Genomic DNA, 25,056 nt, shown 5'->3' with positions numbered 1-25,056 from the left:
TTACGAAAGGCAGGTCCTTGCTGCTGAAAAAGAGTTGTTAGTTATGTCCTCGGGCCGAGTCTGGGGGGGCACTGAAATATTATACGTTAGAAGCTGCCAGGAAAAATCAATTGAGGAGCAGGGGGTTCAACTGGTTGGCAGGACGTTGCTTCCATTTAACGGCGCTCTTGGGGCGCCATGCCCGTATCCACAAAAACGACGATGGGCAAACAAACTCTGTCATCAGTACAGTACATGCCCCAGGAATCACGGCCCAGCTGCAGAGAGCCAATAGTAAAGAATATCATTTCTCCCTGGGGCAGGGGGCGAGCAAAAGGCGAGGGGGCTTTGTTTGGGACTGCTTAGCAAGGGCAGAGCTGGGAGGCATTGTTTTAATTATTAACATTTTGGGACTGCATGACTCTGACAGGACCCAGACTAATGTTTACAGAGTTGCCTTGAACTGATTTGCTCTGGAAGCCAGAAGGGGAAGCAGCAAGAAGAGGTAAGAGTCTGTCTTGTAAGTGATCAAGACGGGCGCGTTTATATTTACATACGCGTATTAGTGTTTAGCCTCGTTTCCTAGTTCGTCATGTACAATTCTGGACTCTGACCCATCTAGCTGCAGAAAAATCTTGCCTCTCTAAAGTTGTTTGAGTGGGACCAGGGGTGGGGAGAATAGGCGGGGGGGACCAATTTTACTTGGGCCAACACTGGGATGCTGGTGGAAGTCCAAGCGGCACTGAGAACTGTTTGATATACTATGATGTGTGGGACAGACAAGAGTCTGAACTCAGTTGTTGTGGTTTTAAAACCAGGTCTCCGACTCTCAGTCAGAACAGGGAGACTTTATTTACTGGGAGAAACGTCACGAGTGTTTCGATTTAAAAAAAAAAAGAGTTATGTTTGTCAAAACCCGAGGAAGGAGAGCACAGCGCTGAGTTTAAGATGGGTGGATGTCTATGTTGCTATCCCAGTCCTGCAAACTTCAGATAGCAGCGGAGACGACGCACTGATTGTTAGAAGAGAGGACTCTTGGCTCAGGCCACTGGGAGAGGACTGTGAGAAAAAAAACCCACTCAGACTGGAGAGGCAAATGCCAACAATAACATCCAGGCATGTTCTTAATAACAGCTGGGCAAGCGCAGGGCTTGAGCTTTGGGAGGCTGCGAGCAGACAACAGCGAGGTTTTAAAGCAACACAGCCATGTTCCAAACACCACACCCAGTCCTGCCACACGTGCGCACACGCGTGCACGCCCCCCACAGAACGTCCCCACATTGCAATAGACCGCCTGATGTAGACACAGGGCACAGAGGTGCCGAGCAGTTGTTCTTAGCCCAAGCCTGACACACAAGCAGCCTGCATGAACACACATCGGGCAAGTTAGTGATAGTGTGATGTGGACTCCCAGCCAGGCCTGACCCCACAACCCTTCCAGTCCCACTGCAGTGCATGTTCAATTTGCCCCAGGAAAGGCTACAGGATTGGGGCCCTTGTCGACCAGAACTTAAAGGGTCAGTCGTGGGCTCCATACACAGCCAGGCTCCGGGAGGGTGGGGGCGGGGGGTGAAAAGCCATGGCCAGGGCCCGGGGGCCAGGCAGATGAGAGACTATGTAAGGGGCTCCACACCCAGGCGCATGCCAGCACAGAGTCTGGGTGTGGAGCCCCTTACACAGTCAAGCCGAGACTTAAAAACCTCGGAGGGGTGGGATTCCACCCCCTCCCTCGGGAACCCATCCCAGTGCTTCCCCACCCTCCTAGAGAAATCGTTTTTCCTAATACAGGACAGCCCCGCGATACGTTGCCCCGGTACACATCCATTCTGCACTGAAGTCGATGATGATTATAGAAACGGATGTGCTAAAAGTCCTCCTGTTCCCCACTTTTAAGTGGCACAAAAAAACCCCCCAAACCTCACAACCAATTTGTGCAAATGGAAGTCAGCTGTGGGGAAAAAATTCCCCCCTTTAAGTTGTTTCACTATCGGTCCTAGTCCTTTGGAATGTGTCTTGGACTTATAGCAAGGACGGCCCTGTAGCCAACCTAGACTCCCCCACTGGAACTTGAACCATTGCTCCTCACTCTGTCATCTGCCCCCACTGTGAACAGCCTCTCTCCATCCTCTTTGGAACCTCCCTTCAGGAAGTTGAAGGCTGCTCTCAAATCCCCCCTCACTCTTCACTTCTGCAGACTAAACAAACCCAACTCCCTCAGCCTCTCCTCATAGATCATGTGCTCCAGCCCCCTCAGCATTTTGGGTGCCCTCTGCTGGACCTTCTCCAGTGTGTCCACATCCTTTTTGTAGTGGGGGGGCCCATACTCCAAATGTGGCCTCACCAGAGCCAAATAAAGGGGAATAATCACTTCTCTGGCTCTGCTGGCAATGCTCCTCCTAATGCACCCCAATATGCCATTCGCCTTCTTGGCTACAAGGGCGCACTGTTACCTCATATCCAGCTTCTCATCCACTGCAATCCCCAGGCCTTTTCTGCTGAATTGCTACCTAGCCAGTCACTTCGCAGCCTGTAACAATGCTTGGGATTCTTCCGTCCCAAGGGCAGGACTCTGCACTTGTCCTTGTTGAACCTCATCAGATTTCTTGTGGCCCAATCCTCTAATCTGCCCAGGTCACTCTGGACCCTATCCCTGCCCTCTGGTGTATCTACCTCTCCCCCTGGATTAGTATCATCCACAAACCTGATGAGGGCGCAATCCATCCCCTCATCCAGATTAATGAAGAGCTTAACAAATCCAGCCCCAGGACCAACCTCTGGGAAGTTCTGCTTGATACCAGCTCAACCAGCCATTGAGCTGTTGATCGCTGCCCACTGAGCCCGACGATCTCGCCAGCTTTCTATCCACCTCGCAGTCCGTTCCATACGACTGTAGCCAGCTGACAAGAACACCGTGGGAGACAGTATGAAAGCTTAGCTACAGTCACGGTATATCAGCCCACCACCTTCCCCACACCCACAGAGCCAGTTAGCTCAGAGAGGGCATTTAAGTTGCTCCGGAATGACTTGCCCGTGGTGAATCCATGTTGATCACCTTGCTCTCCTTCAAGTGTTTCAAAATGGATTCCTTGAGGATCTGCTCCCTGACTTCCAGGGACTCCGGTGAGACTGACTAGGCTGTAGTTCCCCAGATTCTCTTTTGGGTCTTTTAAAAACAGGCGTGGGATGGCTCCTGGCTGGCCATGTCTTTTAATCCAGTCTCTGGCCCACCCCACTGGGACCCTCATCATCGCCCTCCATACACCAGCTCCCTGCCCCACGTTTCCATCCAAACCCTCTGTATCCTCCCCACCCCATGGTCAGCTCCCTCCCTGACCCTGCCTCCCCTCCTAAATCTCTCTCCCAGGCCTGTACCCCTATCCCCCACCCACTCTGCACCCCAGTCCTCTGCCCCAGGTCACAACCCCCTCCTGCACTCCTGTCCCTTACCCCAAGCTCCCTTCTGCACCCAACCTCCGTCCCAGGCCCCACGCCCTCTCCATAGAAAAGTGCTGCCCTTGACTACTTACCAAAAGCTTGGAGTGCCTGCCCCCATCAAAAATTATTCCCCACCCCATTTTAAAACTTGGGCACCATGTTTGACTTCTCCCAGCTGTCTGGGATTGGCTCTGCAATTGCATCAGCCAACTCTCTCAGCGCCTTCAGATGCATGAGACCTGGCCCTGTGGTCTTGTGCATGTCTGGCTTTTCTAAGTCGTCCTTAACCTGTTCTTCCCACTGAGGCCTGCCCACCTCCTCCCCTCACTGTGTGCCCAGTGCAGCAGCCTGGAGCTGACTTTGTCTGTGAAGTCCAAGGCAAAAAAGGCGTATTCCACATCATCTGCCACTGGGTTACCTTCTTCAGCCAGTAAGGGCCCCACCCTCTCCTTGGTCACCCTCTTCCTGCTAACATGCCTGGAGAAACTGTTCTTGCTACATCGTCACATTCCTTGCCAGCGGCAACTCCCACTGCACTTTGCGCTCACGGAGTGCACCCCTGCACGCGTACGCACTGTAATTCTCCTCCCCCCTGGTCATCTGTCCAGGGTTCCACGTCTCAGCTTCCCTTTGGCGTTTAAGGTCACTAAAGATTTCACTGTTAAGCCAAGCAGGTCGCCTGCCATATTTGCTCTTCCTTCCATTCCTATCTGCTATTATTGGGATGGGTTGTTCCTTTAAAATACAGCAGCTCTCCTGGCCACCTTCCCCTTCACAGTAGCCTCCCAGGGGATGCTGCCCATCAGGTCTCTGGGGGTCAAAGCTGCTTTTCTGAAGTCCAGGGTCTGTAGTCTGTGGCTCTTCTTCCTTCCTTTGGCCTTTGAACTCAACCAGCCCATGGCCACTGCTGCCCAGGTCGCCACCCACTTCTAGCTCCCTGCTAGTTCCTCCCCGTTTGAGAGCAGCAGGGCAAAAGGAGCGTCCCCCCGGCTGGCTCCTGCAGCACTTGCACCAGGAAGTTGTCCCCAGCCCTCTCCAGTAAACTTCCTGGATTGCTCATGCGCGGCTGCCTTGCTCTCCCGGCAGATGTGAAGGAGACTGAAGTCCCCCATGAGAACCAGGGCCTGTGATTTACAAACTTCTGCTGGTTGTCCAAGGAAAGCCTTGTCTAGCTCTTCCTCCTGCTCTGGTGGCGTACAGCAGACACCCACCATGACACCACCCGTGTGCTTCTGGCCTTTAAACTTAACCCAAAGACTCTCAAGAGCCTTTTCTCTGGTTTCATATTGGAGCGCCCTTACAACTCCCCCTTGTCTCACCGCCTGGCCTGCCTGAACCTCTGGACCTCCATGCCAGTGCCCCCGTCCCGGGAGCGCCCCCCACGCCTCCGTGACTCCAGTCCCGTCATGGTTTCTGGACAGTGCCGGGAAGGAAGGTAAAACGGGCTGTAGAAACCAAGGGCTCTGTGTGTTCGCATGTGAAGCTGAAGCAGAGGGAAACGGGAGTCGGTTTTGCTCTATGTAGGATTAGCTATTCTCACCCCAGTGGCAGCTAGGGGCGCAGCTGAGTGATAGGGCTTTGCCAACAGAAAGGCTCAGGCCCTCAAAGTTATTTCGGAGCGATAGCAAGCGATGGCTTCTCCGGGCCTGCCGCTGGCTTCTCGTCCCAGGGGAGCCGTGCTAGTCTGATCTGCAGACCCAATGCCTCCTTGTCACTGGGCTCTAGTCTGGGTCCAGTGGAAATGCCTCACTGGGCTGAGATTTAAATCTCCTTCTCGTCCGACTTACCAGTCCAGCAATGACAGCTAGCCCCGGGTGGGAGCATAGCCTCCATCGCCAGGGTCAACGAGAACCGGAGGGGAAACGGCTGCTCAAAGCTGCAGCCCAGAGGATAGGAGAGCGATGTCGCAGAGAAACGATGGAAGCAAAATAACCTGGGCCCTTCTTGGTCTCTCGTCCGCAGGAGAAACGATGGCTCCATTTCTCTGCATGTGGATTGCAGCTTTCTTCGGGGTGAGCCAGGGCTGCCCAGAGCCCTGCACTTGTGTAGAGAAAAAGTTTGGCCGCCAACTCGCAGAGTGTGCTTACCGAGACCTGCAGGAGGTGCCCACGGGGCTGCCCTCCAACGTGACCACCCTCACCCTGTCGGCCAACAGGCTCCACGCCCTGCAGCAGCGCTCCTTCCTGGAGGTCACCCAGGTGCAGTCGCTCTGGCTGGCGCACAACCAGATCAGCGCCATCGAGGAGGGCACCTTTGCTGGGCTACTGCATTTGAAAAACATAGACCTGAGCCACAACCAGCTGGCGGACTTCCCCTGGCGGGACCTGCACAACCTCAGCGCCCTGCAGCTGCTGAAGATGAACAACAACCAGCTGGCGAGGCTGCCCGCGGACGCGTTCCGCACCCTGCGCGACCTCCGCTCCCTGTGGATCAATGACAACAAGCTCGCCACCATCGCCCAGGGCACCTTCGACGCCATGAGGTCACTGTCCCAGCTGCAGGTCTACAACAACCCACTGAACTGCACCTGCGCGCTCCAGTGGCTGAAGGGCTGGGCCGAGAACACCCTCATCTCCATCCCCGAGCGGGACTCCATCAGCTGCGCAGCCCCGGACAGCTTCCGAGGCCTGCCCCTGGCCAGGGTCCCGGACCTGCCGTGCGCGCCGCCCTCCGTGCAGCTGAGCTCCCAGCCCAGCCTGGACAGCACCGAGCTCCACGAGGGCTTCACGCTCCTGCTGCACTGCAGCGCGACCGGCAGCCCCCCGCCCGAGCTCAGCTGGCGGGTGCAGACCGCCAGCCAAGGGACAGAGGTAAATGGGCCCAGTGTGGAAAGACCCAGGCAGGACCGAGCTGCTGGGGGCTCCAAGCAAAGTGCAGGGAGCTTCGTGATCTTCAAGAACGGCACCCTGCTGATTCCCAACTTCAGCAAGCACGAGGAAGGGACCTACACCTGCCTGGCTGCCAATGAGGTGGGTGCTCACGAGGTCTCCGCCAGCGTGGCGCTGGCCAGTTCAGAGAGCCTGCTGGAAGATCTGCTCAGAAACAAGCTCGCAGGTGCAGCCAGCAAGCCTGGAGCCAAGCACTGCGGCCAGGGAGCCCAAGCCAATTCCTCCCAGGCTGCAGAAAAGCTCGTGATCATTTACCGTGTTCCTGCAGGGATGGGGCGCAGTGGGGGAGGTGCTGTGCTGGAGCCATGGCGCTGGACTTGCCTGCTCTGGTTGGTCATTGTCCTCCCTTGGTAGGGGAAATGCCGCCTTTGTATTTCTGCATCATTTATATCAACATAGCACACGCACGCACCGAGCTGCTGGGAGCTGTCTGAGGCGCTGAGATGCCAGACCCAGGTCTGACTTTCAAACCTCCCTTCACCCCGGAGTTTGGGGGCCTTCGCTACCAAGTGCTTAGTTCAGCTCATGCTATTAAAGCAGCCTGCTGGAAAACCTGATTCCGGATCCCAGCCCCACCTGCGAGTCTAAGGTGCCGAGATCAGCAGGCCAAGGGTGAGGGCAAATCAGGATTAAAGCCATCACAGGGCAATAACCCAGGCCTGGCATGTCCCATCTTTCAACTAAACAGGCCCCCTGTTTGTTCTAGCCGCCCAGTATACACTGATGGGTGAGCCCTGGCACAGATCCACACCTGACGTTCAGATAGAAGCCAAAAGCAGCCTCTATCTACATTAGGGGAGCCAAGTCCACCTCCAGTTGGCACCGTCACCAGCCAATCGGGCGCTTCCATTCCAACGATTGCCTATCTGGCTTGTGAGCGCCCAGAGGACTGTAAAAGCAGCCAGGACAAATCATCCCAACCAACCTCGTTCCATTCCTGGAGCAGGCGAGTGGCCTAGCAGCTGGGGCAGGGCTGCCGCAGACATGCTGGAGCTTGATTTTAGCGACCCCTTTCGTGTGACATTCGCATAAGCAAATGGGTCTAGATACAACTGCTGTCGGGGGGGCCCCAGCTGGTTGAAAGCGCTTTCTCCAAGCAGGGTTATCAGTGGCTCACGGGCACGCTGGGTGGTGCCCTGCTGGGGTCCGTCTCGGAGGGTCAGTCCTGGCTCCCCTGCTGTGCTGGCCAATGGGAGCGGAAAGGATGCTTTTAAACTAGGCAAAGAACGCAAAGCTGGGAGGGGGTGAAAGCACGTGGGAGGGCAGCGCTAGGCTGCAAAACTACCTTGAAAAATTAGAGAATTGGCCTAAAATCAACAAGATTCAATTCAATACAAACAAGGGCAAAGGACTTGACTTAGGAAGGAAAACCAATCACATGCCGGCTACAAACTGGGGCTACCTGGCTAGGCAGTCACGGGGCCTGGGGGCTAGCGCAGCTCACACGCTGAATGAGAGGCCAGCGCGATGCAGCGGTGCAAGCGGGCGGCCAATGGGAGTGTTGCGCGAGAGACCCGAGAGGGGCGGGTCTGCTCAGCACAGCACTGGGGAGGCCCAGCGGGCGGCCTGTCTCCAGCCCTGGGTGCACGTCAGGAAAGTCAGACTGGAGCGAGCCCAGAGTTGAGCAGGAAAATGCTGCAAGGCGTAGCACACCCGACCTGTGCCGCCAGGGCAAGCCCTGGGCACGAGCCAGGAAGATGGGGCCGTTAACAGTTTCCAGACGGGCCAAGGGCTGCTCTAAAGCGGATGAGGGTTGGTTGTTCTCCATGGCCACAGGACACTAAGCAACCGGTTTCACCTGCAGCAAGGGACGGGGGGACTTTCCACTGTAAGGGAGGTTGAGCGTGGGAACGAGCCCCCACGGGAGGCCGGGGAAGCCCCTCACCGGAGGGTTTCCAGCACAGGCTGGACAAACCCACCAGGGTGATCTAGGCTCACCTGGCCTCAGGCAGGGGCCAGACTTAGTGACCTCCCGAAGTCCCACCCGGCCCCACTCCTGCATGAGTCTAGAATGCCATCGGCACCCCAGCAACAGCCAAAGGGTGAGGGGCTGAGTGGAAAACCTTGCGGGTCCCTGGGGAGCAGGGCAGAGGACTGTGATTGGAGACGAACCTGATCTATGGGCAGACGGAAAGGAAGGATGGACCCAAACTACAGGGAACTCCTTGAGCTTGTCCCCTCTTTGCTGCCCGGGGACTTCGGTCTTCTAAGGCGCTGGATCAGTCCACCTCCTGGGGCAGCGGGTATTATAAAGGGCTTGTTGCCATGCGGGTGGCCTGTTTGGATGGGGGCTGGGGGAGCTGGTGCAGGTCACAGGGAGGGGCTGTGGCCCATGGTGAAGTCTGGGTTCACGTGGGGCTCAACACGCAGCCCCCGAGCGGGAGCCAAAACAAAAAGGAGTCAATAGAATGGTCTTCCGTGGAGCTGTGTTTTCGTAGTTAAATCCCTGGACTGCCATTGCTCATGGAAAGGGCTGTCATACTGGTGGAAATCAGGTAACTTTTGCATTTTATCAATATCAGCAGAACTGCCTTAAATGGGGCCTGCGTGTTGTGTCGTCTCGCCTTAATCTTTGTATTCATGCCATCAGTGTGAAAGAAGCTAGTTGCATCTAGATGCAGCCACACTTAAGTTGCGGCCCTCGACATGTGTAGTGAGTATCATTGTGGCCCCCGGGGGTTCCAAAGTGGAGCAGCCCTGGGCTACAGGCACCTATGCCCAGTCCAGCTTTTCTCTAGGGCAGGGCAGGGCGTTCTCCACCTCATGCCGTAGGCCTGTTTCTCAGCCACAGAGCCTCTTTCCCAGGGCACTGTGCGAGCACTGTCCCACAGGAGCTAGGACCCTGTCGCTGTAGCCACCTCACCTGGACCTACGTGGCTGGCACACGTGGCATGTGATAAAGATCTCTCGCAGACGACTCCCCGCGTCTGGCCGTGGCTCAGGGCAGGGGGCTGGGAGCTACGGGCAGCGAAGAGCATGGGGCCAGCCTCTGACACGAGCAGGAGCCACCTCCTTGGCAGCAGTAAAACGGACTGGAAGCCCTGCCGCCTCGGGAATCACCAGCTGCAGCTAAGGTGATGAGAAGTGGGGAGGGTGGACCTGACACCCGTGGGAGAGATCCCATGGAAAATACCCAGCTGTGGTGTATGGAACATGGCGATTCGTGGCGAAGGCTGACGGGTTACAGCCTGGGCCCTCTCCTCTCCCTCACTGCAACACACAGCAGGGTTGTGTCTAGGCTGGCCAGTTTTTCCAGAAAATCAGCTGCTTTTCCAGAAAAACTTGCCAGCTGTCTACACTGGCCGCTTGAATTTCCGCAAGAGCACTGACTTCCTACTGTAAGAAATCAGTGCTTTTTGCGGAAATACTATTCTGCTCCCATTCGGGCAAAAGTCCCTTTTGCGCAAAACTTTTGCGCAAAAGGGCCAGTGTAGACAGCTCAGATTTGTTTTGCGCAAAAAAGCCCCGATCACGAAAATGGCGATCGGGGCTTTTTTGCGCAAAAGCGCGTCTAGATTGGCACGGACGCTTTTCTGCAAAAAGGGCTTTTCTGGAAAAGTGTCCTGCCAATCTAGACGCTCTTTTCCGTTAAAAGCATTTCTGGAAAATCATGCCAGTGTAGACGTAGCCCAGGTGATGGGGGAGGGGATATCACACCTCAGGACCCCCGGGAGGGACAGTCCACAGCCCCGTGCCCACTGGCCTTCAGTGTGTGAGGGGCAGGGGCATGCAAGGGGACAGGCCGCCCTGCCGGTCCACAGAACCCCACAGGACAGTCCCTTCACCCACTGGGGGAGCCCCAGGGACACATGGGAACCAGCTGGGCCCTGAGGCCCCCTAGCTCCCTCCCCCCCAGCAGCAAAGGCAGCAGAAGGGGGCCTGTCTCTGCCATCGTCAGAAGCTGTTAACATGCTGGAACTGCCCTGCTCCGCTCCACCCCTTCTCCAAGACCTCACCCTGCTTACCCCATCCCCCTTCCTCCCCCACTTTCCCCAGGCTGGGGCACAGGCTCTGGTCCTGGGCCAAGGGGTTTGGAGTGTGGGAGGGGCTCTGGGCTTAGCCCACAGTGGGGTCCAGGAGGGGTGTCAGCATGCAAGCTCGGGGAAGGAGGTTGGGTGCAGGGGACTCACCCCGGGACAGGAGGTTGGGTGCAGGAAGCAGGCTCGAGCTGGGCAGCGTTTAACTGAGACGGCTTGTGGAGCAGTGGGGCGAAGGCAGCTCCCTCCTGAAAGCAGCTGGTATGTACAGCAATGGCTCCATGGCACCAGGTGCTGCCCCCCGTCCACAGGCCCTGAGCCCGCAGCTTCTACAGTGCCCCATTACTGGTCAATGGGAGCTGCAGGAGGGTGGCTGCAGGCAGGGGCAGCAGGTGGAGAGCCCTGCTCTGCCTCTCAGGGGCTGCAGGCACACCCCAGCCACCTCCAGGGGCAGCAATGCCCACGTGGGTAACTACTCAGCCACGGCAGTGTGGCAGCTTAGCGCTCACTCCACAAAGAATGACATGGAAGCGTAAGAGAAGTGACAACGGGGAAATGCACAGGCCAGTCCAAACCCAGCCTAACCCACTGCGCCAGCCCCAACAAGAAAACCAGCCGCCCCGTGTGTGCTGGGTCGGGGGGACAATGTGTGCTTGTGAGACCGACAGTGTGAGAATGTGACAGGGACACATTTGCATTGCCAAGCTCCCGCCATTGCTTTTGCTCTGCCTGGAGACAAGGTACAGAAGTGGGGGGAGGAGGGAAACCCCGACATCCGCATCCCCCCCCTTCTTCCCACCCCCTGCACAACAAGCAGGAGGGCAAGAGCAGCGGGGCAGTGGGGGGAGGGGCAACTGAAGTGCCAGCACTTGAGAGCTTCCTGGCCAAACCAGTCAGGATCCCCTGTCAGAGGCTCCAAAACCTACTGGTAGATCCCGATCGACTGGTAGGTGCCCACTGGCCTAAGGATAACCGAGAGCAGCGATTCCCAACCTTTTCCAGGGGGCCCATTTTGACAATTCAGGAAGACTTGGCGACCTAAGGCAATTCAAAAACGCGGGGAGGAGGGAGGCTGAGCCACCTGGGGAGACACTTGGCCACCCTTCTGAAATGTAATGGGGACCTATATTTGGGTCCCGAGCCATAGGCTAGGAATCCCTGACCTAGAGGAAAGACACTTACACCGACTTTCACCAAAGTGGGGGGGAAACAAAGATACTTCTGACTCCTTAAACTGACTGCTGTTCCAAGCCTGACTCCCACCCCATGTGGGTAGCTTGGCTCACATGGAAATGACCCTGGGTTTTGTATATACTTAAAAACAAACCCAAAATTCCCACCCTCCCTCAGAAGTATGTCATTCAGGTTGCAAGATCAGGTGCTCGGGAGCAAGGCCCCTCTCCTCTCTTGCATGAGGTAGGGCCCACGCTGGAACAAGGGCACGATCCTAGCACTGACAGCCTGAACGCACGAGAAGCGGCTGTGCACACGCTGGCCAGCGTTTACTGCCGCCGCTCTGCCCGTATGCTGAACAAACAGGAATTAAATGGGGCAGCAAAGTGAGGCTGATCACACTGGGGTGATCACACTGTGCTAGCTCCGCCCTACCCCATGGTCTGCCCCCACCGCTCAGCCCTGAGCTCCAGCATCCCCACCGAAGCACCTCATCCCATCGGCATGCGCTCTTTGGGCACGTGCAGAGCCAGTGCGGGTCTCCCTCAATGCTCTTCAGTGCCCCCTGCTGCCACTATGCATGAAGCCATCTGCTCCCACGCTTTAATCCTGGCCTGCAGCATCCTGAACCCCAGCCAGCTCTAGGATGAGCCTCATGCCAGATCTAATAAAATGTCTGGAAAAAACCTAGGTAGCTCAGGGAAGCCTTTCGCTAAGGACCATCCCCCATCCAAACACAGGAGCCTGGCACCAGTACAGGCAATTTACAGAAGTGTTTGTTTTCTTGACAAAGGTAAATTGCTCTTGCTTTGCCAGCTTTCCTTGTTTAATCACAGCTCCCTCATTCCAGGGTATTAGCAATGTTCAGAACGAGTCTCAGTCAAACATGGTACTGCCACTTAGATCAGCTCTTGGTATGTGCAGCAGCAGCACGAGGGCTAACCCAACATGGGGTCTCCTGCAGGTCCAGGACAGTCAGCAGCCAGCAGAGAGGCCATGCTTACAAGAAGCACACTGGTCTTTTCAAGGGAAGGCCAGGTGCTGCACTTACTGAGAATGCAGCAGTAAAGCAGTTAGCACATGCTGACAGACACACACCCAGACGGCCCATCAATCAGTCACAGGTACCAATCCAGGGGCCAGGCAATTCTGGCAGCCAAGCAGACTGATCATGGGTAGAGGGGCAGGGTTCCATCTTGGCCAGATTCTGGAGCATGTCCGAACCGATAGAGCCCCGCTCCTGCCGATCCGTGATCAATCTGGTTGGCCAACAGGCTGGCCTGGACCGGTGCCTGTGACATGGATTGGTGGGACAGGCAGTGTTCCTGGTGCAATGGCTTTTTAGCAGACGGCTGTAATGAGATCTGATCGCTGGGAGCTATAGAAATTTAGACTAAAAATAAAAGAGGAAAGTTTTCCAGGTGTAATTCTTCACTGGAACAACTGACCTTGGGCTACAGGGGGTCTCCTTCCCTTGCAGCCTTTCAGCCAGGACTGCCTCCGAGGCATGCTCAAGTAGCAATCCTGGCCCGGGTGTAGGAATCACTGGGCCATAGTTGCAGGCCACATGCTACAGCAGGAGGCTGAACACCAGTCTCCTTGGAGCAGCTCTGGCTCTCTACGTAGAGCTGGCTAGAATGAGACGGGCCCCGGCTGGACAAAAGTTCTTCTGCACTCTTGCAGTTATGCTCCAGAGGAGTCACACTGAGGCGCCCTGGGGCTGCAGGGCATCATGGGAGATGAAGTCTTTCTAGAGAGCCCTGCCCCAGAGGAGAATGAGGAACCTCAGCAGCAAATTTCAATTTTCAGGGTTGTTTTTCTTTTAAAAAAAAAGTTTCCTGGAGCAAGCAAACAAGCAGTTGTCCCCCCGTGCACGTGCACACTTGCAGCCAGTGCTACTGTGAAGCCATGTGCTGTTTATGGTGTGAGGGACAAGGGTTAGGTTCCCTCTACATGGGCCTATGGAAATCTGCTTGGCTTTGTTTTTCTCATGCTTTGGGATTGCTGCTGTGGGGTGCAGGGGAGTAGAACCAAGTCCCCAGCCATGCACCAAACGGCCACGCTAACCGCAGCAAAAGGTGGTCATATGCAAGGGCCCTGATTGGCCAGGCTTCCTTCTGCTCTGTCCTGCCCTGCCCTGCATGAGCATGCCTCCAGCAGCCCTTCTGCTCACCCTTGTACTTACAGGAGACCGAGAACGCAAGAGGCACTCTCCAAGCAGTAGGCAAGAGGCATGGTATTTATTAAGGCCACATCCCCTGCCACGGGGAGGTAAATTCACAGCTCTGTACTAGTAGCTCGGCTCACTCCCACTCCGACCTGCCCAGAGGCCAAGGAATCGCTTGTTAAAAGGGAGGCGGCAGTGGGGCAGAAGACAGACCCCTCGGTCTGCTGGGAAACGGAGGCAAGTGCCCCGCAGCGGAGAGGATCCATGAAACCGAGGGATCACTCTGCACATCGCGGGCCCGTTGCCAGGACACCTGCCGGCACAAGGCCCAAAGGCTGCGGCAGGGGAGACACGACGAGCGTGGTCACAGCGGGATTCTCTCTCAAAGCCTGAAGCCCTGCTCCTTCATCAGCGCTCCAGCAGCTCCACCGTAGGCCACGCTGGCCGCAGTGCAGGGGCAGCTCCCCCCATTCAAAGCCAAGCTGCACCCAGCCGCTCTCGGGGGCCACAGGGGTCCAGGAAAGACTCCCAGGCAGGATCCTTGGGGGCCAGTGGGTAGAAGGGGCAGTGCCTTCTGAAACACGGGGCAGATTGTGCTGGCTTGGGGGCAGACCCAGCTCCTTCGGCCAGCACCCTCCCGTTCTCTCTCCCCTTCACCCCCGGCAGGGACTTGCATAATCCAAACCACAGGGTAGAAGGGTAATGGGGATAAAAATTCTGAGACCACCAAACTCATTTCACTTGTGAGCGCAGCAGGGCTAACCTGGAACGGTTCCCAAGGGGCCTTTGAGCTGCTGCGGGTTTCCCAGGTGTAGCATGAGGCGCAAAGGGTTGGCCTGGCATGATTAAGCTCAGTCTGGGCTGGATTCCCAGGCAGCCCATCCCCCTGGCTTCGTGCTGGCCCGAGAGAACAGCCCTGGTCCCCCAGCCAGGCAGGCAATGGGGCGCAGCCTCGCTCAAGGGCCCCGCAGTGCCCAGGGGTGCATAAGGAGAGGACAGAGCAGGCAGTGAGCACAGCTGGAACAGTCCCAGGGAAGAGGGGGACTCCCCTGGGGCGGTCAGGGCTTGGCGGGGCGAGGCTGGGTCCCGTTGGCTGTGGGGTCAGAGAGCGCAGCCTTTCGGCAGGCCAGGAGCGAAGGATTGTGGAGCAGGGTGTAGGCCAGCCCCCACCGGGCTCGCATCTGCTTGGACTTGGACGTCTTCAGCAGCCCTTTTGCCGGTTGCATCAGCTGGATCCCTGCAAAGGAGGAAACTTCAGCCTCAGCCCCTTCTCCTGTCCGCCTGAGGAGAGGGGGCGCACACGTGGGAGGAGGAAAGGAACCAGACAGATGGCCCCTACTGCCAGCTTTGCGGGGGGAGAGGGAGGGGGCACGCAGCACTGAGGGAAGGAGCATTATTCAGGGCAGGAGGCAGTGTGGGAGCACCCTGAGCCGGGGGGCACATGGGGCATTGCTCCCAGCCTGCCCTGGACAGCTGGAATTCAGCACCCGCCCCCGTTTGTGGCACCTGGCACTCAGGAGTGGAAGGGTGAAACCACCCCTAGAAGGGCAACCAATGCAGAGACCCGGCCTGTGAACAGAGCCCGACATTCCCCACATGGGCCCCTTGCGCTATTTGCCCCCAGCTCAGGAGACTGTCCACGGACACGCCCCTTCCCCCCAGGAAACACTGCTTCTCATGGCTAGCAGCCCTTTAGCACTATCTCAAAGCTGGGGGGAGGGGGGACAGGAAGGAAGCAAGATCTCACCTTCTTCCACGTCTGTGGGCTTGAGTCCTGCCTGCCTCTCTGGGCCAGGTAATTGGAGAAGCAAGACGCAAAAGGCTTTCATCACTGGGTGCGATTGACTGGCCTCAATTTTTAAGTAATGGCAGTACGTGCGGTAGCCTGGAGGGGAAACAGGCCACCTATCAGAGCGGGCTCCAGAGCATGCACGTGTGTACACCGAGGGGGGGGAAAGCGGGCTCCAGAGCATGCAGTGTGCACACCGAGGGGGGAAAGCGCAGGCTCCAGAGCATGCACGTGTGCACACCGAGGGGGGAAAGCGCAGGCTCCAGAGCATGCACGTGTGCACACCGAGGGGGGAAGCGCGGGCTCCAGAGCATGCACGTGTGCACACCGAGGGGGAACAAGCGGGCTCCAGAGCATGCACGTGTGCACACCGAGGGGGGAAAGCGGGCTCCAGAGCATGCACGTGTGCACACCGAGGGGGGAAAGCGGGCTCCAGAGCATGCACGTGTGCACACCGAGGGGGAAAGCGGGCTCCAGAGCATGCACGTGTGCACACCGAGGGGGGAAAGCGGGCTCCAGAGCATGCACGTGTGCACACCGAGGGGGAAAGCGGGCTCCAGAGCATGCACGTGTGCACACCGAGGGGGGAAGCGCGGGCTCCAGAGCATGCACGTGTGCACACCGAGGGGGAAAGCGCGGGCTCCAGAGCATGCACGTGTGCACACCGAGGGGGAAAGCGGGCTCCAGAGCATGCACGTGTGCACACCGAGGGGGGAAGCGCGGGCTCCAGAGCATGCACGTGTGCACACCGAGGGGGAACAAGCGGGCTCCAGAGCATGCACGTGTGCACACCGAGGGGGAAAAAGCGGGCTCCAGAGCATGCACGTGTGCACACCGAGGGGGGAAAGCGGGCTCCAGAGCATGCACGTGTGCACACCGAGGGGGGAAAGCGGGCTCCAGAGCATGCACGTGTGCACACCGAGGGGGAAAAAGCGGGCTCCAGAGCATGCACGTGTGCACACCGAGGGGGGAAAGCAGAACACAGGGTTGCATCCTTCGGTTTTCTCCTCCTTCACAGAGAAAGAGGCTGTGGGGGGGTGGGGAGAGAGATGCGCCTCAATTTCAGCTACTGCTCTAAGTCCAGAGCAGTTCTGGAGTCACTCCAGATTCACACCAGTACAAACAGAGATTAGAACCTGGGCTGTGGGCTTTCCCCTCTCGGTCCCAGAGAGGCCAAGTTTCACCAGAACCAGCCCAGGAGAACAGGGAAACTGACAGGTGGCACAGGAAGCAGATTTTCAGGAGCAGACAGTGGTGCAGTGCTGTTTGGGAAGGCAGATTCGCCTCCGCAGAAACCCAGGAGCACCCTGCGAGCTCTACAGTGCTGGGCCCCGGGGAGGACGTGCCTGCCACGGGAATGCCAGGACAGGGAGGGTGCGGTGCATGCTGGCTCCAGGTGGAGGCGGTCATGTCCTTTACCTGGGTCGAAGGCCTCGACGCCCCGGGTCAGCAAGCTGACGTCCAGCTGGCAGAAATGGACAGCATTGTAAAGCGCAGAAATGACCATTCTCCAGATCCCAGCCAGGACGCCCACCAGGACGTTGATGGGGAAGAGCAGGTAGGTCACGATGCACAGGGCTCGCCTGGGACAGTGAGGCAGAGATGAAACGAGAGGGCCTGGAAGCCAAGACTCCCAGCCCACGCTGGCTAAGAGCCACTTGCTGCGCTGGGGATGCACCCGGCCTCTGCCCCTCCTCACTGGGAAGCCCCAGGAGACTGACAGTCGAGTGCTGCAGCCCCTCTGGGCACCGCAGGGCACTTCCTCGCCAGCGAGCGCAGACACAGCCGCTTTTAGGAGGCCTGCAAGGGCTCTCCCGCGTGCAGGGAGCCGGCCTGCTTCCGGGGAGGGAAGGGCTGCTATTGGCCACTGTGTGCACCGTCACCTGGGCTCGCTGCCGAGTCTTCTGGCCTCTGTTCTGCTGGGAAGCAGACGGGATGGTCAACGGCCCCCTCTCGCCGAACGCTTCGGGGGCAGATCAACCCGTGTGCGCTTTACTGAAAGGGCAAGACCAGGGAGCACACTGGCCTGGGGCCCAGCCAGTGGCTCCAGGTCAGCAGTTACCAACCCCTCTGGCAGGGTTTGGGAAGCTTCACCGTTGCTGGAGACGTGGGGCCCTGCCCCATGGGCTAAGTGCTCACAGCCAGACCAGGAGAGCTCTCCAGCCTCGCGGTGAACACCAGGCCAGGCAGGGCCGGGGGAACTGGGTGCTCGGGTGCAGCTCTGGCATTTCACACGGCTCAGCCCCGCATCACCTGGCAGCCAGGTGTGTTCAAAGCCTCGTGCACCAAACCCAGACGAGGCGTCCTGCAGCCCTGTGCACGTTTCACTTCTCAGCCCCTCCCCCCTTCACCTGTTGGTCAGCTCCTTCTGCAGGTAGGGTTGCTCCAGGAAGCAGAAATGAGCAAGCAAGTTCTGCACAAGCACAGCGAGCACCAGCATGAGCCAGAAGGGCCTGGGTGGAAGGGGAGACAAGGAAGGGGCGGAGTCAGTCAGGGAGTTTGCAAGTCAGTTGCTCATGGAGCAGAGGGTCTGAATGTTTGGGCCACGTTAAGCAATTGCCTGAAGATGCCACATGGGGATAGGGGGGCAGGAGTCCACCGCATGTGCTCGGGGGCTACACAATTTGCAGCCCCTACAATTATGAGAGCCTAGAAACTGCACCTGTCAGCACCCTCTGGGGAAACAAGGGTGAGTGAGCATGACCTGTTCTAGGGAGAGCAACCATACGGCTACCCCGTAGGAGCTCCTGGGGACCTCTTCTGACTTGTCTGCCCAGTATTATTCCATAGCCCCTGCCCTTGGAGGGTGAATCCAGGCTCAGAGCTAGGGACCCCAAGCCATTTGTCAATGGTTTGCCATGGTGGCTCTGACTTGGCAGACAATGTGGGTGGGGAGGGGATGGGTTGCCAGATGGTTGAACCAAAAATACTGACCCCCCCCCCCCCCAAAAAAAAAGCCACAGGGGAAAAAATTCTGTTGAGAAATAAAAGATGGGGGGCGGGGGGGGGGGGGGAAGAGACCAAAGCTGTTGAGCAAATAAATAAATAAAATTAAAAGCAGCATGGCCCCTTTAAGAAATGCTTTTGAGGCTCTTTGGCCCTACCAGGCTGCCATGTGCCATCTTGTCTCCCTGCTTTGGGCCAGACAGCTCCCCTGCCCAAGCTGGTAAGCACCCGGGATTTTTGCCTCCTGGCCAGGAAAAAAAAAAAAAAGTCAGAAAATACCGGTAGGACATTTTAGGTGTCAGGTATTTTCTGCTTTTTTTTTTTTTTTACTGGACAGGAGGCGAAAATACCAGACTGTCCAGGTCAGTCCCAGACACCTGGCAACCCCAAAGGAGGGAATCCAGACCCCCCAGGCCATTAAAAGCATCCAGAGATATCAGGGTCAATGCAGCGAGGGCTGACCCAAACCAAGCTCCAGGACCAAAGCAGCCCTAACACAGGCTTTGGGAAGCTGTGCTCTGGAGCCTTGCTTCCCAGGTCAGGCCAGTTTTCCCGCAGCCTCAGCCCAAGGTCTCCCAAAGACACTGCCGATCACGGCTGCCTGCCAATTGCAGCACGCTCCTTCAGCAGGCAGCAATTTGGGAAAGACACTGGGCATTTACCTGTCCTGGGTGCTCCATGCCTCCCGCAGAAGGAGAGAGCTATGCAGGGCAATCACCAAGATGCCTACAGCTGGAAGATGCAGCCGAAGGGATCCCCCTTCCCAAATCCATGAACCAGCCCCTGCTGTCCCAGAGCGGGTCTTCTTGTGCAAAAGGGCAATTGAAAAGCCCCCCGCAAGACTGCCCCAGGATGCAGAACCACGGCGCTGTGTGGCTGGAGCCATGGGTCCTTTTGTGGCTTGATGGAGTATCGCATTCCCCGCCTCCCCTGTATTAGGCTCCCAGGACCGCAGCCTGGCTGGACGAACACTCACCACATGTTCTCCAGGATTTTAAACAGATGCATGTGGGCGCCTGACTGGAGCGGAATGACCACCAGGAAGCTGAAGCCCACGGCGCAGACGAAGAAAATCACTTGCTGGATGAGGAGACCTTGGAGACACAGAGGAGCAGGCACAGTGCAGGGTAAAGCATTGCCAGGAGACAGGTGGAGGAATCACTGGCCGGCTCCTGCAGCCGCTGAGGGCTTAAGGCAGACACATCCTCTAACCCTATTTAGTCTCTCGATGTTCCTCAGAGCTGCACCATCCTTCCAAGGCCCCTCCTTTGGCTTGTGTGGCTGCACCTCTGCTCTCCTGGCTTTACACTCTAGGCAGCTAGACCGGGATTACTGCCAAGGAGCCTAAATGAGTTAGGCACCCAGTTGCCATTACAGCCAACAATTGAGGGTGGATTTCAAAAGTACCCGAGTGATTTAGAGACATACGCCCCATTGAAAAACATCACCGGGAATTAGCCCCAAGTCACCTACATGCTTTTGAAAGTCTCACCTCATGCACCTCTCTCTTCAATGCTACGTTTAAAAAAAAAAGCAAACTCAGCCTCCAGCCATTGCCAATCTGTTACTTCCCCTGCCTCCCATGTGTTAACATACAGGACTGCTCTGCCCTGTTCACACGCACAGAGCTGACCCAAGGGGTCGTGACATCCTAGGCAGACCATGACTCTGGAACCCACCCACAGTCAATAGAGAGCAAGGAGAAGTTACTGCACATCTGACGACATCACAGTAACAAAGCCAGTACCATTTATTTTAGCATTTCAATGTTCACTTAAAACCGTTTTAAAAATTAAACAAAAGACCAGACTTTCTATCCTAGTCGAACATTATTGCAATTGGAATGGAACGGAACATGTATGGTCAGTGCCTCCCCTCCGGCAGCAAAGCCAGGTGATGCGCTTTTGAAGCCCTGCTGTGACACGTTTTATCCGCATCTACGTACACGTGCCATGCTCCACGGCGTGGAAGAACAGAACTCAAGGTCTGTGACACGTACAATATTTCACACTTGCATTTGTAAGAGGTAACGGGCAGAGAGACTTGTAAACAGAACAAACATTCCCGGCTGTCTAACCCGGCTGTCTAACCTAGTCCGTGGCTGTGGTCGGGCTGGCCCTGCGCGTGCACACGGCGCAGGACTGCATTTAGTGCGGCGGGGCTCATTGCTCACACACAGAAGAGTCGGAAGTTTGGAACGGTGATTTCCAGGAGCCATCGCACCAGGCCAGCAGCACTCACAGGACCAAGGCTTCATTTAGCCTGGCCTAGAGGTGAGCAGGTGGAGACGGTGTCCTCCAGCAAATCCATTCGCCCCTCCCCCCAAGCACTTCCAAACGAGGAGCTCAGACCAGGGGTCACCTTCCCAGCACCAGGCCGTGCCACAAGGCAATCTGCCCCAGTCTCCTAGATGGCAAGGGCTGCAGGGCTGCGCTTCCCGACCAGGGACCCCGCAGTCCACTGCGCGTCTACCAGCCCACTGGGTGAGCTTCCCCTGCAGCACGTCCCGAGGCCACTTTTGGGCGGTGGGAAGAGAGTTCTGGCGCCAGGGTCAATGCAGCCCTTGGCCTGACTGTTGAAATGGCCAACAAGGTCAGTTAGTGCCTGCTGCCCATTCTAGTCCCCCTTCAGGCTCGCTGCATGTCTCCAAGGCCAATTGGGGATTAGCATGGGGCAACTAGGGCTGTTGGGTTTCCAAGGAGGCAGCAGATGGCTCATAACCAAATGTAGCTTCTTTCAAAACGCTTCAGGCCATCCATTCACTTGCCTCACATCCCCACTAGCTATCACGAGCACGTTCCTGCCGTAACAGGATAACCATTTACACAGCTACCCAAGGCAGAGGCAGCCAGCTCTCTGGGAGCGGGGCCGGCAGGCAGGAGTATGCGACCACTCCTGAGGAGCTGGCTGCCACCCTGGGCTGCCGGGGAGGGGAACTGTAAATTTTCAGCTGTTACAGTCGCACAATGACCTGCTTTTTAACAACCCTACCATCTAGTAACTAGGGCTCTCAAAGTTTTGCAGAGAGCTGACCAGGCCTGCTAAGCAGGGTTTTAGGGTATTTGTTTTAAAAAGGATCCATCTTCTGGGAAGGTCCCATTTTTACTGACAAGCCGAACTATTTGCATCTGCGTCTCCTAGTGGGATGCTGCCCGAGCGCTGGCGTCAGTGCCAATCCGGGCAGTCCCATTGCCCGTCGTGGAGCTCTGCCAGTTGGCCACTGCTGAGGCGTTGGCCCCACGTATCTCCCCTACACCTCAGCATTTGTCTAGAGGCTGCAGGTACCAGCCTGTGACACTCCAACGCCTCCCGCCAATGCCCCAGCCCACGACATCTCCTCTCAGGCCTAAGGCCCAGCCCAGCGCGTGTTACCTAGGCAGGCGAACGCAGTCTGGAAGCTGGCAAAGCTCATCCAGCAGACCAGAGCCTGCTGGGATGGGCCGAGTGTCCGGGCACGGCAGAAGACGTCTAGGACAGCCCCTCGGTACAGAGCCCTCAGGTTGGCCCTGCGGAAAGAGAAGTCAGACGGACTCTTTAGGCACCCAAAGGCAGTGTGGGTGAGGTGCTGGAGGGGAGGGGGGACATTTTGGTTCCACAACCAGGGCTATCCCAACCCCGGGGGTGGAGGGAGGCTCAGGGCAGACAGGTAAGCCACAAAGCACTCTCCTGCATAGCACGAGCCCCACTCTGCCTGCAGGTCCAGCCTCCTCATGGTCCTCTGCCGAGAGGGTGGTCGAGGCTTGGGGAGCTCTCACTGGTCCATCACGGCGAGGCCTCAGAACAGAGTCAGAAATAGGCTCTCACCTGTGCGTCCCCAAGGACCTCATCAGCATGGAGAAGGTGAGCAGGCAAGAGAGCACCAGGGAGCAGACGTAGCACACTGCAAGGGAGCAGACAGGGAGAGCTGCCATACGAACCAGAATACGGTGGACTGGGCTGACCCACAACGCCCAGTCACGGCTCACGGGAACGGCAAGTGTAGGCAGCAATTTGAGTTTGGAAAACGGTCCAGGGCTGCACTCCTCCACGATACCAACGGAGGGGATGCGGGGCTGGGATGGAGGTTGGTGCAGAAGGGAGCTTTGAGGAGGGGACTGAGGTGCAGGAGGGAGTTATGACTGGGACAGAAGGTGGTGCAGGGGGGCATGGATGCAGGAGAGGATTCTGACCTGGAGAAGGGGTGTAGAAGGGGGGGTGCAGGGTCTGGGAGGGGGTTGTGACCTGGGGCAGGAGTGGGTGTAGGGATTTGGGTTGGGATGTAGGGTGTAGGCTGGGAAGCAAGGTCTGGGAGGAGGTTCTGACCTGGAGAAGGGGCGGAGGAGGGGGTACAGGGGCTGGAAGGGTGATGAGATGGCATGATGTGGTTACTTGTCACCAGAAGTCACCGGGTAGGTAAAGCACTAATGGGACTTGGGTTCCGTTCCTAGCTTTGCCTGTGTGATCTTGCATCACTCGTGCCTCAGTTTCCAAACCAGTAAAATGGGAAGAATATTTCACTACCTTTGCAGGGAAACATACAGCAGCCTCCCACCTGCTGGGCTGCTCCAACGACTGGGTAGGGCCAAGAGTCAGGCCAGGCTGTATTAGGTAACTGAACTCCCACTCGATGGGAATGACAGCCAAGAGCTACAGGCCTCCAGTCACATGCCATCACCCTACAGCAAGGGGTCCCAAACCTCACTGCGCCGCGAGCCCCTTCAGATAACTCAAATCACAGCAGGACCCCGCAAGGCTGCCCCGCGGACTTGGGCCCTGGGCCCCAGCAAGTGTAACACCAGCCCTGGTGACCCCATCAAAATGGGGTCGTGACCCACAAGTTGAGCCACTGCCCTAGAGGCTAGGGGCCCGCAGCCACCGCACGCTCTCTAGCTTTGGGTGTGTAGACACCGTGTTTCCAGCCCCCCATCTAGCACTCAGTGGCTCCAGGGCTTGCTACCTGGATTCTCCCTCTGGGTCTCTGCCCTGCACCCGTGGCCTGAGTTAGCCCTGTGACCTGCCCATCCCATGTTCCCTGGGGGCCACTCACCCAGAGCCAGGCTGTTATTTCCCTCCCAGCCGCCATGTCCCCCCGCCTCCCCTGGCACTTGGCAGCTCTTTCCAGTGTCACTGCAGGAATCAGCCGGGCAGTCTAGGGGGAGTGACAGACTGGAAATATCTCGGAGGGCGGGGGCTGGGAAGAGATGTCAGGAGACAATCACAAGCAGGTTTAAGAGCGCAAGGAGCGGCTGACTGCGGGGGCAGGGGCACCGGGCTAGCCGGAGGCAGCCGGCTGCCCTCCTGGCAGGGGCTCTGAGTTAGCCAGTCCCTAGCCCTCCACACTCTAGAAGCCATCTGTTCAGTTCCGACTCGCTTCCGTCCCCGAGCAGCCGCGGGGTGCGGAATTCCTGGCTGTGGGGACTCACAGAGCCTTGTCTGCTGGCCTGGGGCCAGGCTTTTCGCTTTCCTTTCATGTCTCTAGCTCTCAGCCACATCATAGACCATGCAGCCTGGTGGAGCTCTAGGGACCAGGCCCTCAAACTCCAGGCCTGGAGAGGAGACTGCTCCGCCTGTGGCTCCATCACCCCTGTATCCCATGCTCTTTAGCCTCTGGAAAGCAGCCAAAAGGAGTTGAGAGATTTTGCTGGGGGCGGAGCCAGCACGCAGCGCCTCTCCCGCCCCCTCTCTCCCCTGAGCAGAGAGCCGCAGGGGCAGCCAGCTGCTTAAAGTGGCGTGGGGCTGCTCTCTGCCTGAATGTCCTGGCGGGGCGGCCCTGGAGGCTTGGCAGGCTGGATCCACCCCATGGACTGTATCTTGCCTGCCTCTGCTCTAGCTGAATGGGGGGGAGTTAGCACTGAAATGAGAAGAGGTCAGGAATTCTTTGGCGCTTCTTGATGCTGCAGGTAATGGATGGCCTGTGTCCTGGGCAGTCTCCGGGACCGAAGGGGAGAGGGGGGGGAGGGTCGAGACCCCCTACCCCTTCTAGACGGCCCCCAAGAGCCAGACCAGACAGCGGCCTCTGCACAGGCTGCAGGCAGGGAAATGGGAACCGATCGTGGGCAGCCTGAGCACGGGGCTTGCCAAGACTGGAGAAACTCACCTTCCAGTGACCAAAGATAGTGTCTGACTGTGTCCAGCTCCTGTGTCATGTCTCCAGGGGCTCCCCCCTGGCTTTCCGAAGGGACGACTCCAAACTGAACCAGCAGGACTGTGATCTCCTTCGTCATCCCGGCCCTCACAATCTGAACGGGAGGGAGGAAGCCCACAAGCAGCAGCAGGGCTACCTGTGAATCAAGAGCCAGATGAGCACTACAGAGAGAGCAGAGGACCAGCAGCCTGCCTGGCCCCACCCTGGGTAAACTCCCACCCACGCCAGGCCCCCCAGCTGCTCTGGGACTGGGCTGCCCCACTCCCACAGAACGTAGGAAGGGCCCGGGAACCGGCTGGGGCATTGCTCTGGCCGGCTTACCTGGTACACAGCAATCACAGCTGTGGTTACCGAGAGAACCAGCTTCAGAGGAACCTGGAACCCTGCAAGCCCAGGAGAGAGGGGGCGTGTGAGAGAAGAGCCCAGCTCCAGCTGGAGGCTTGTGAGCAGCAGGACGGCGTGTTAGCCAAAGCCACTTGCCTGGGCTCCTGCTCCTCTCGCCAGCCATCCATGCCCAGCTGTCTGACCCCCTCCTTCCACCCACAGCCCCACCCTTCCCCTTCCCCAGGGCACCCAGG

The 25,056-nt window shown here is 57.6% G+C and overlaps 2 protein-coding genes across 5 annotated transcripts in view; one reads left to right on the top strand and one right to left on the bottom strand.

Annotated features, from left to right (window-relative positions):
- The first annotated feature begins 298 nt into the window (after positions 1-298).
- On the top strand, positions 299-8,843 carry ISLR (immunoglobulin superfamily containing leucine rich repeat). 2 transcript variants are annotated; one of them, XM_075897593.2, is made up of 2 exons: positions 299-499; positions 5,377-8,843. In XM_075897593.2, the coding sequence occupies exon 2, from the start codon at positions 5,385-5,387 to the stop codon at positions 6,654-6,656; it is 1,272 nt and encodes a 423-aa protein (XP_075753708.2). In that variant the 5' UTR covers positions 299-499; positions 5,377-5,384; the 3' UTR covers positions 6,657-8,843. The 2 variants fall into 2 exon arrangements, with proteins under 2 accessions (XP_075753708.2, XP_075753707.2); XM_075897592.2 differs by having other exon boundaries at positions 300-484.
- A 4,834-nt stretch (positions 8,844-13,677) lies between these two features.
- STRA6 (signaling receptor and transporter of retinol STRA6) overlaps positions 13,678-25,056 on the bottom strand; it is a 37,921-nt gene continuing 26,542 nt past the window's right edge. For 2 of the 3 annotated variants that reach the window (XM_075897595.2, XM_075897594.2), the window contains exons 10-18: positions 24,800-24,861; positions 24,431-24,614; positions 22,159-22,234; positions 21,727-21,860; positions 19,331-19,448; positions 17,760-17,861; positions 16,828-16,991; positions 15,367-15,504; positions 13,678-14,856 (exon numbers count right to left, since the gene is read on the bottom strand). In XM_075897595.2, the coding sequence (XP_075753710.2) occupies positions 14,678-14,856; positions 15,367-15,504; positions 16,828-16,991; positions 17,760-17,861; positions 19,331-19,448; positions 21,727-21,860; positions 22,159-22,234; positions 24,431-24,614; positions 24,800-24,861 (1,157 nt within the window). In that variant the 3' untranslated portion in view covers positions 13,678-14,677. The remainder of the gene's footprint in view (positions 14,857-15,366; positions 15,505-16,827; positions 16,992-17,759; positions 17,862-19,330; positions 19,449-21,726; positions 21,861-22,158; positions 22,235-24,430; positions 24,615-24,799; positions 24,862-25,056) is intronic. The other variant, XM_075897596.2, reaches the window with a different exon arrangement.

Source organism: Pelodiscus sinensis, chromosome 14 (assembly GCF_052426305.1).
Source record: "Pelodiscus sinensis isolate ZL-2025 chromosome 14, ASM5242630v1, whole genome shotgun sequence".
In the NCBI taxonomy this organism is placed as follows: domain Eukaryota; kingdom Metazoa; phylum Chordata; order Testudines; family Trionychidae; genus Pelodiscus; species Pelodiscus sinensis.
This window is presented reverse-complemented; position numbering and strand designations above follow the sequence as displayed.

Bases quoted from the DNA above. Each gene is read 5' to 3' on its own strand.
- ISLR (XM_075897593.2), top strand. From the start codon at position 5,385: ATGGCTCCATTTCTCTGCATGTGGATTGCAGCTTTCTTCGGGGTGAGC.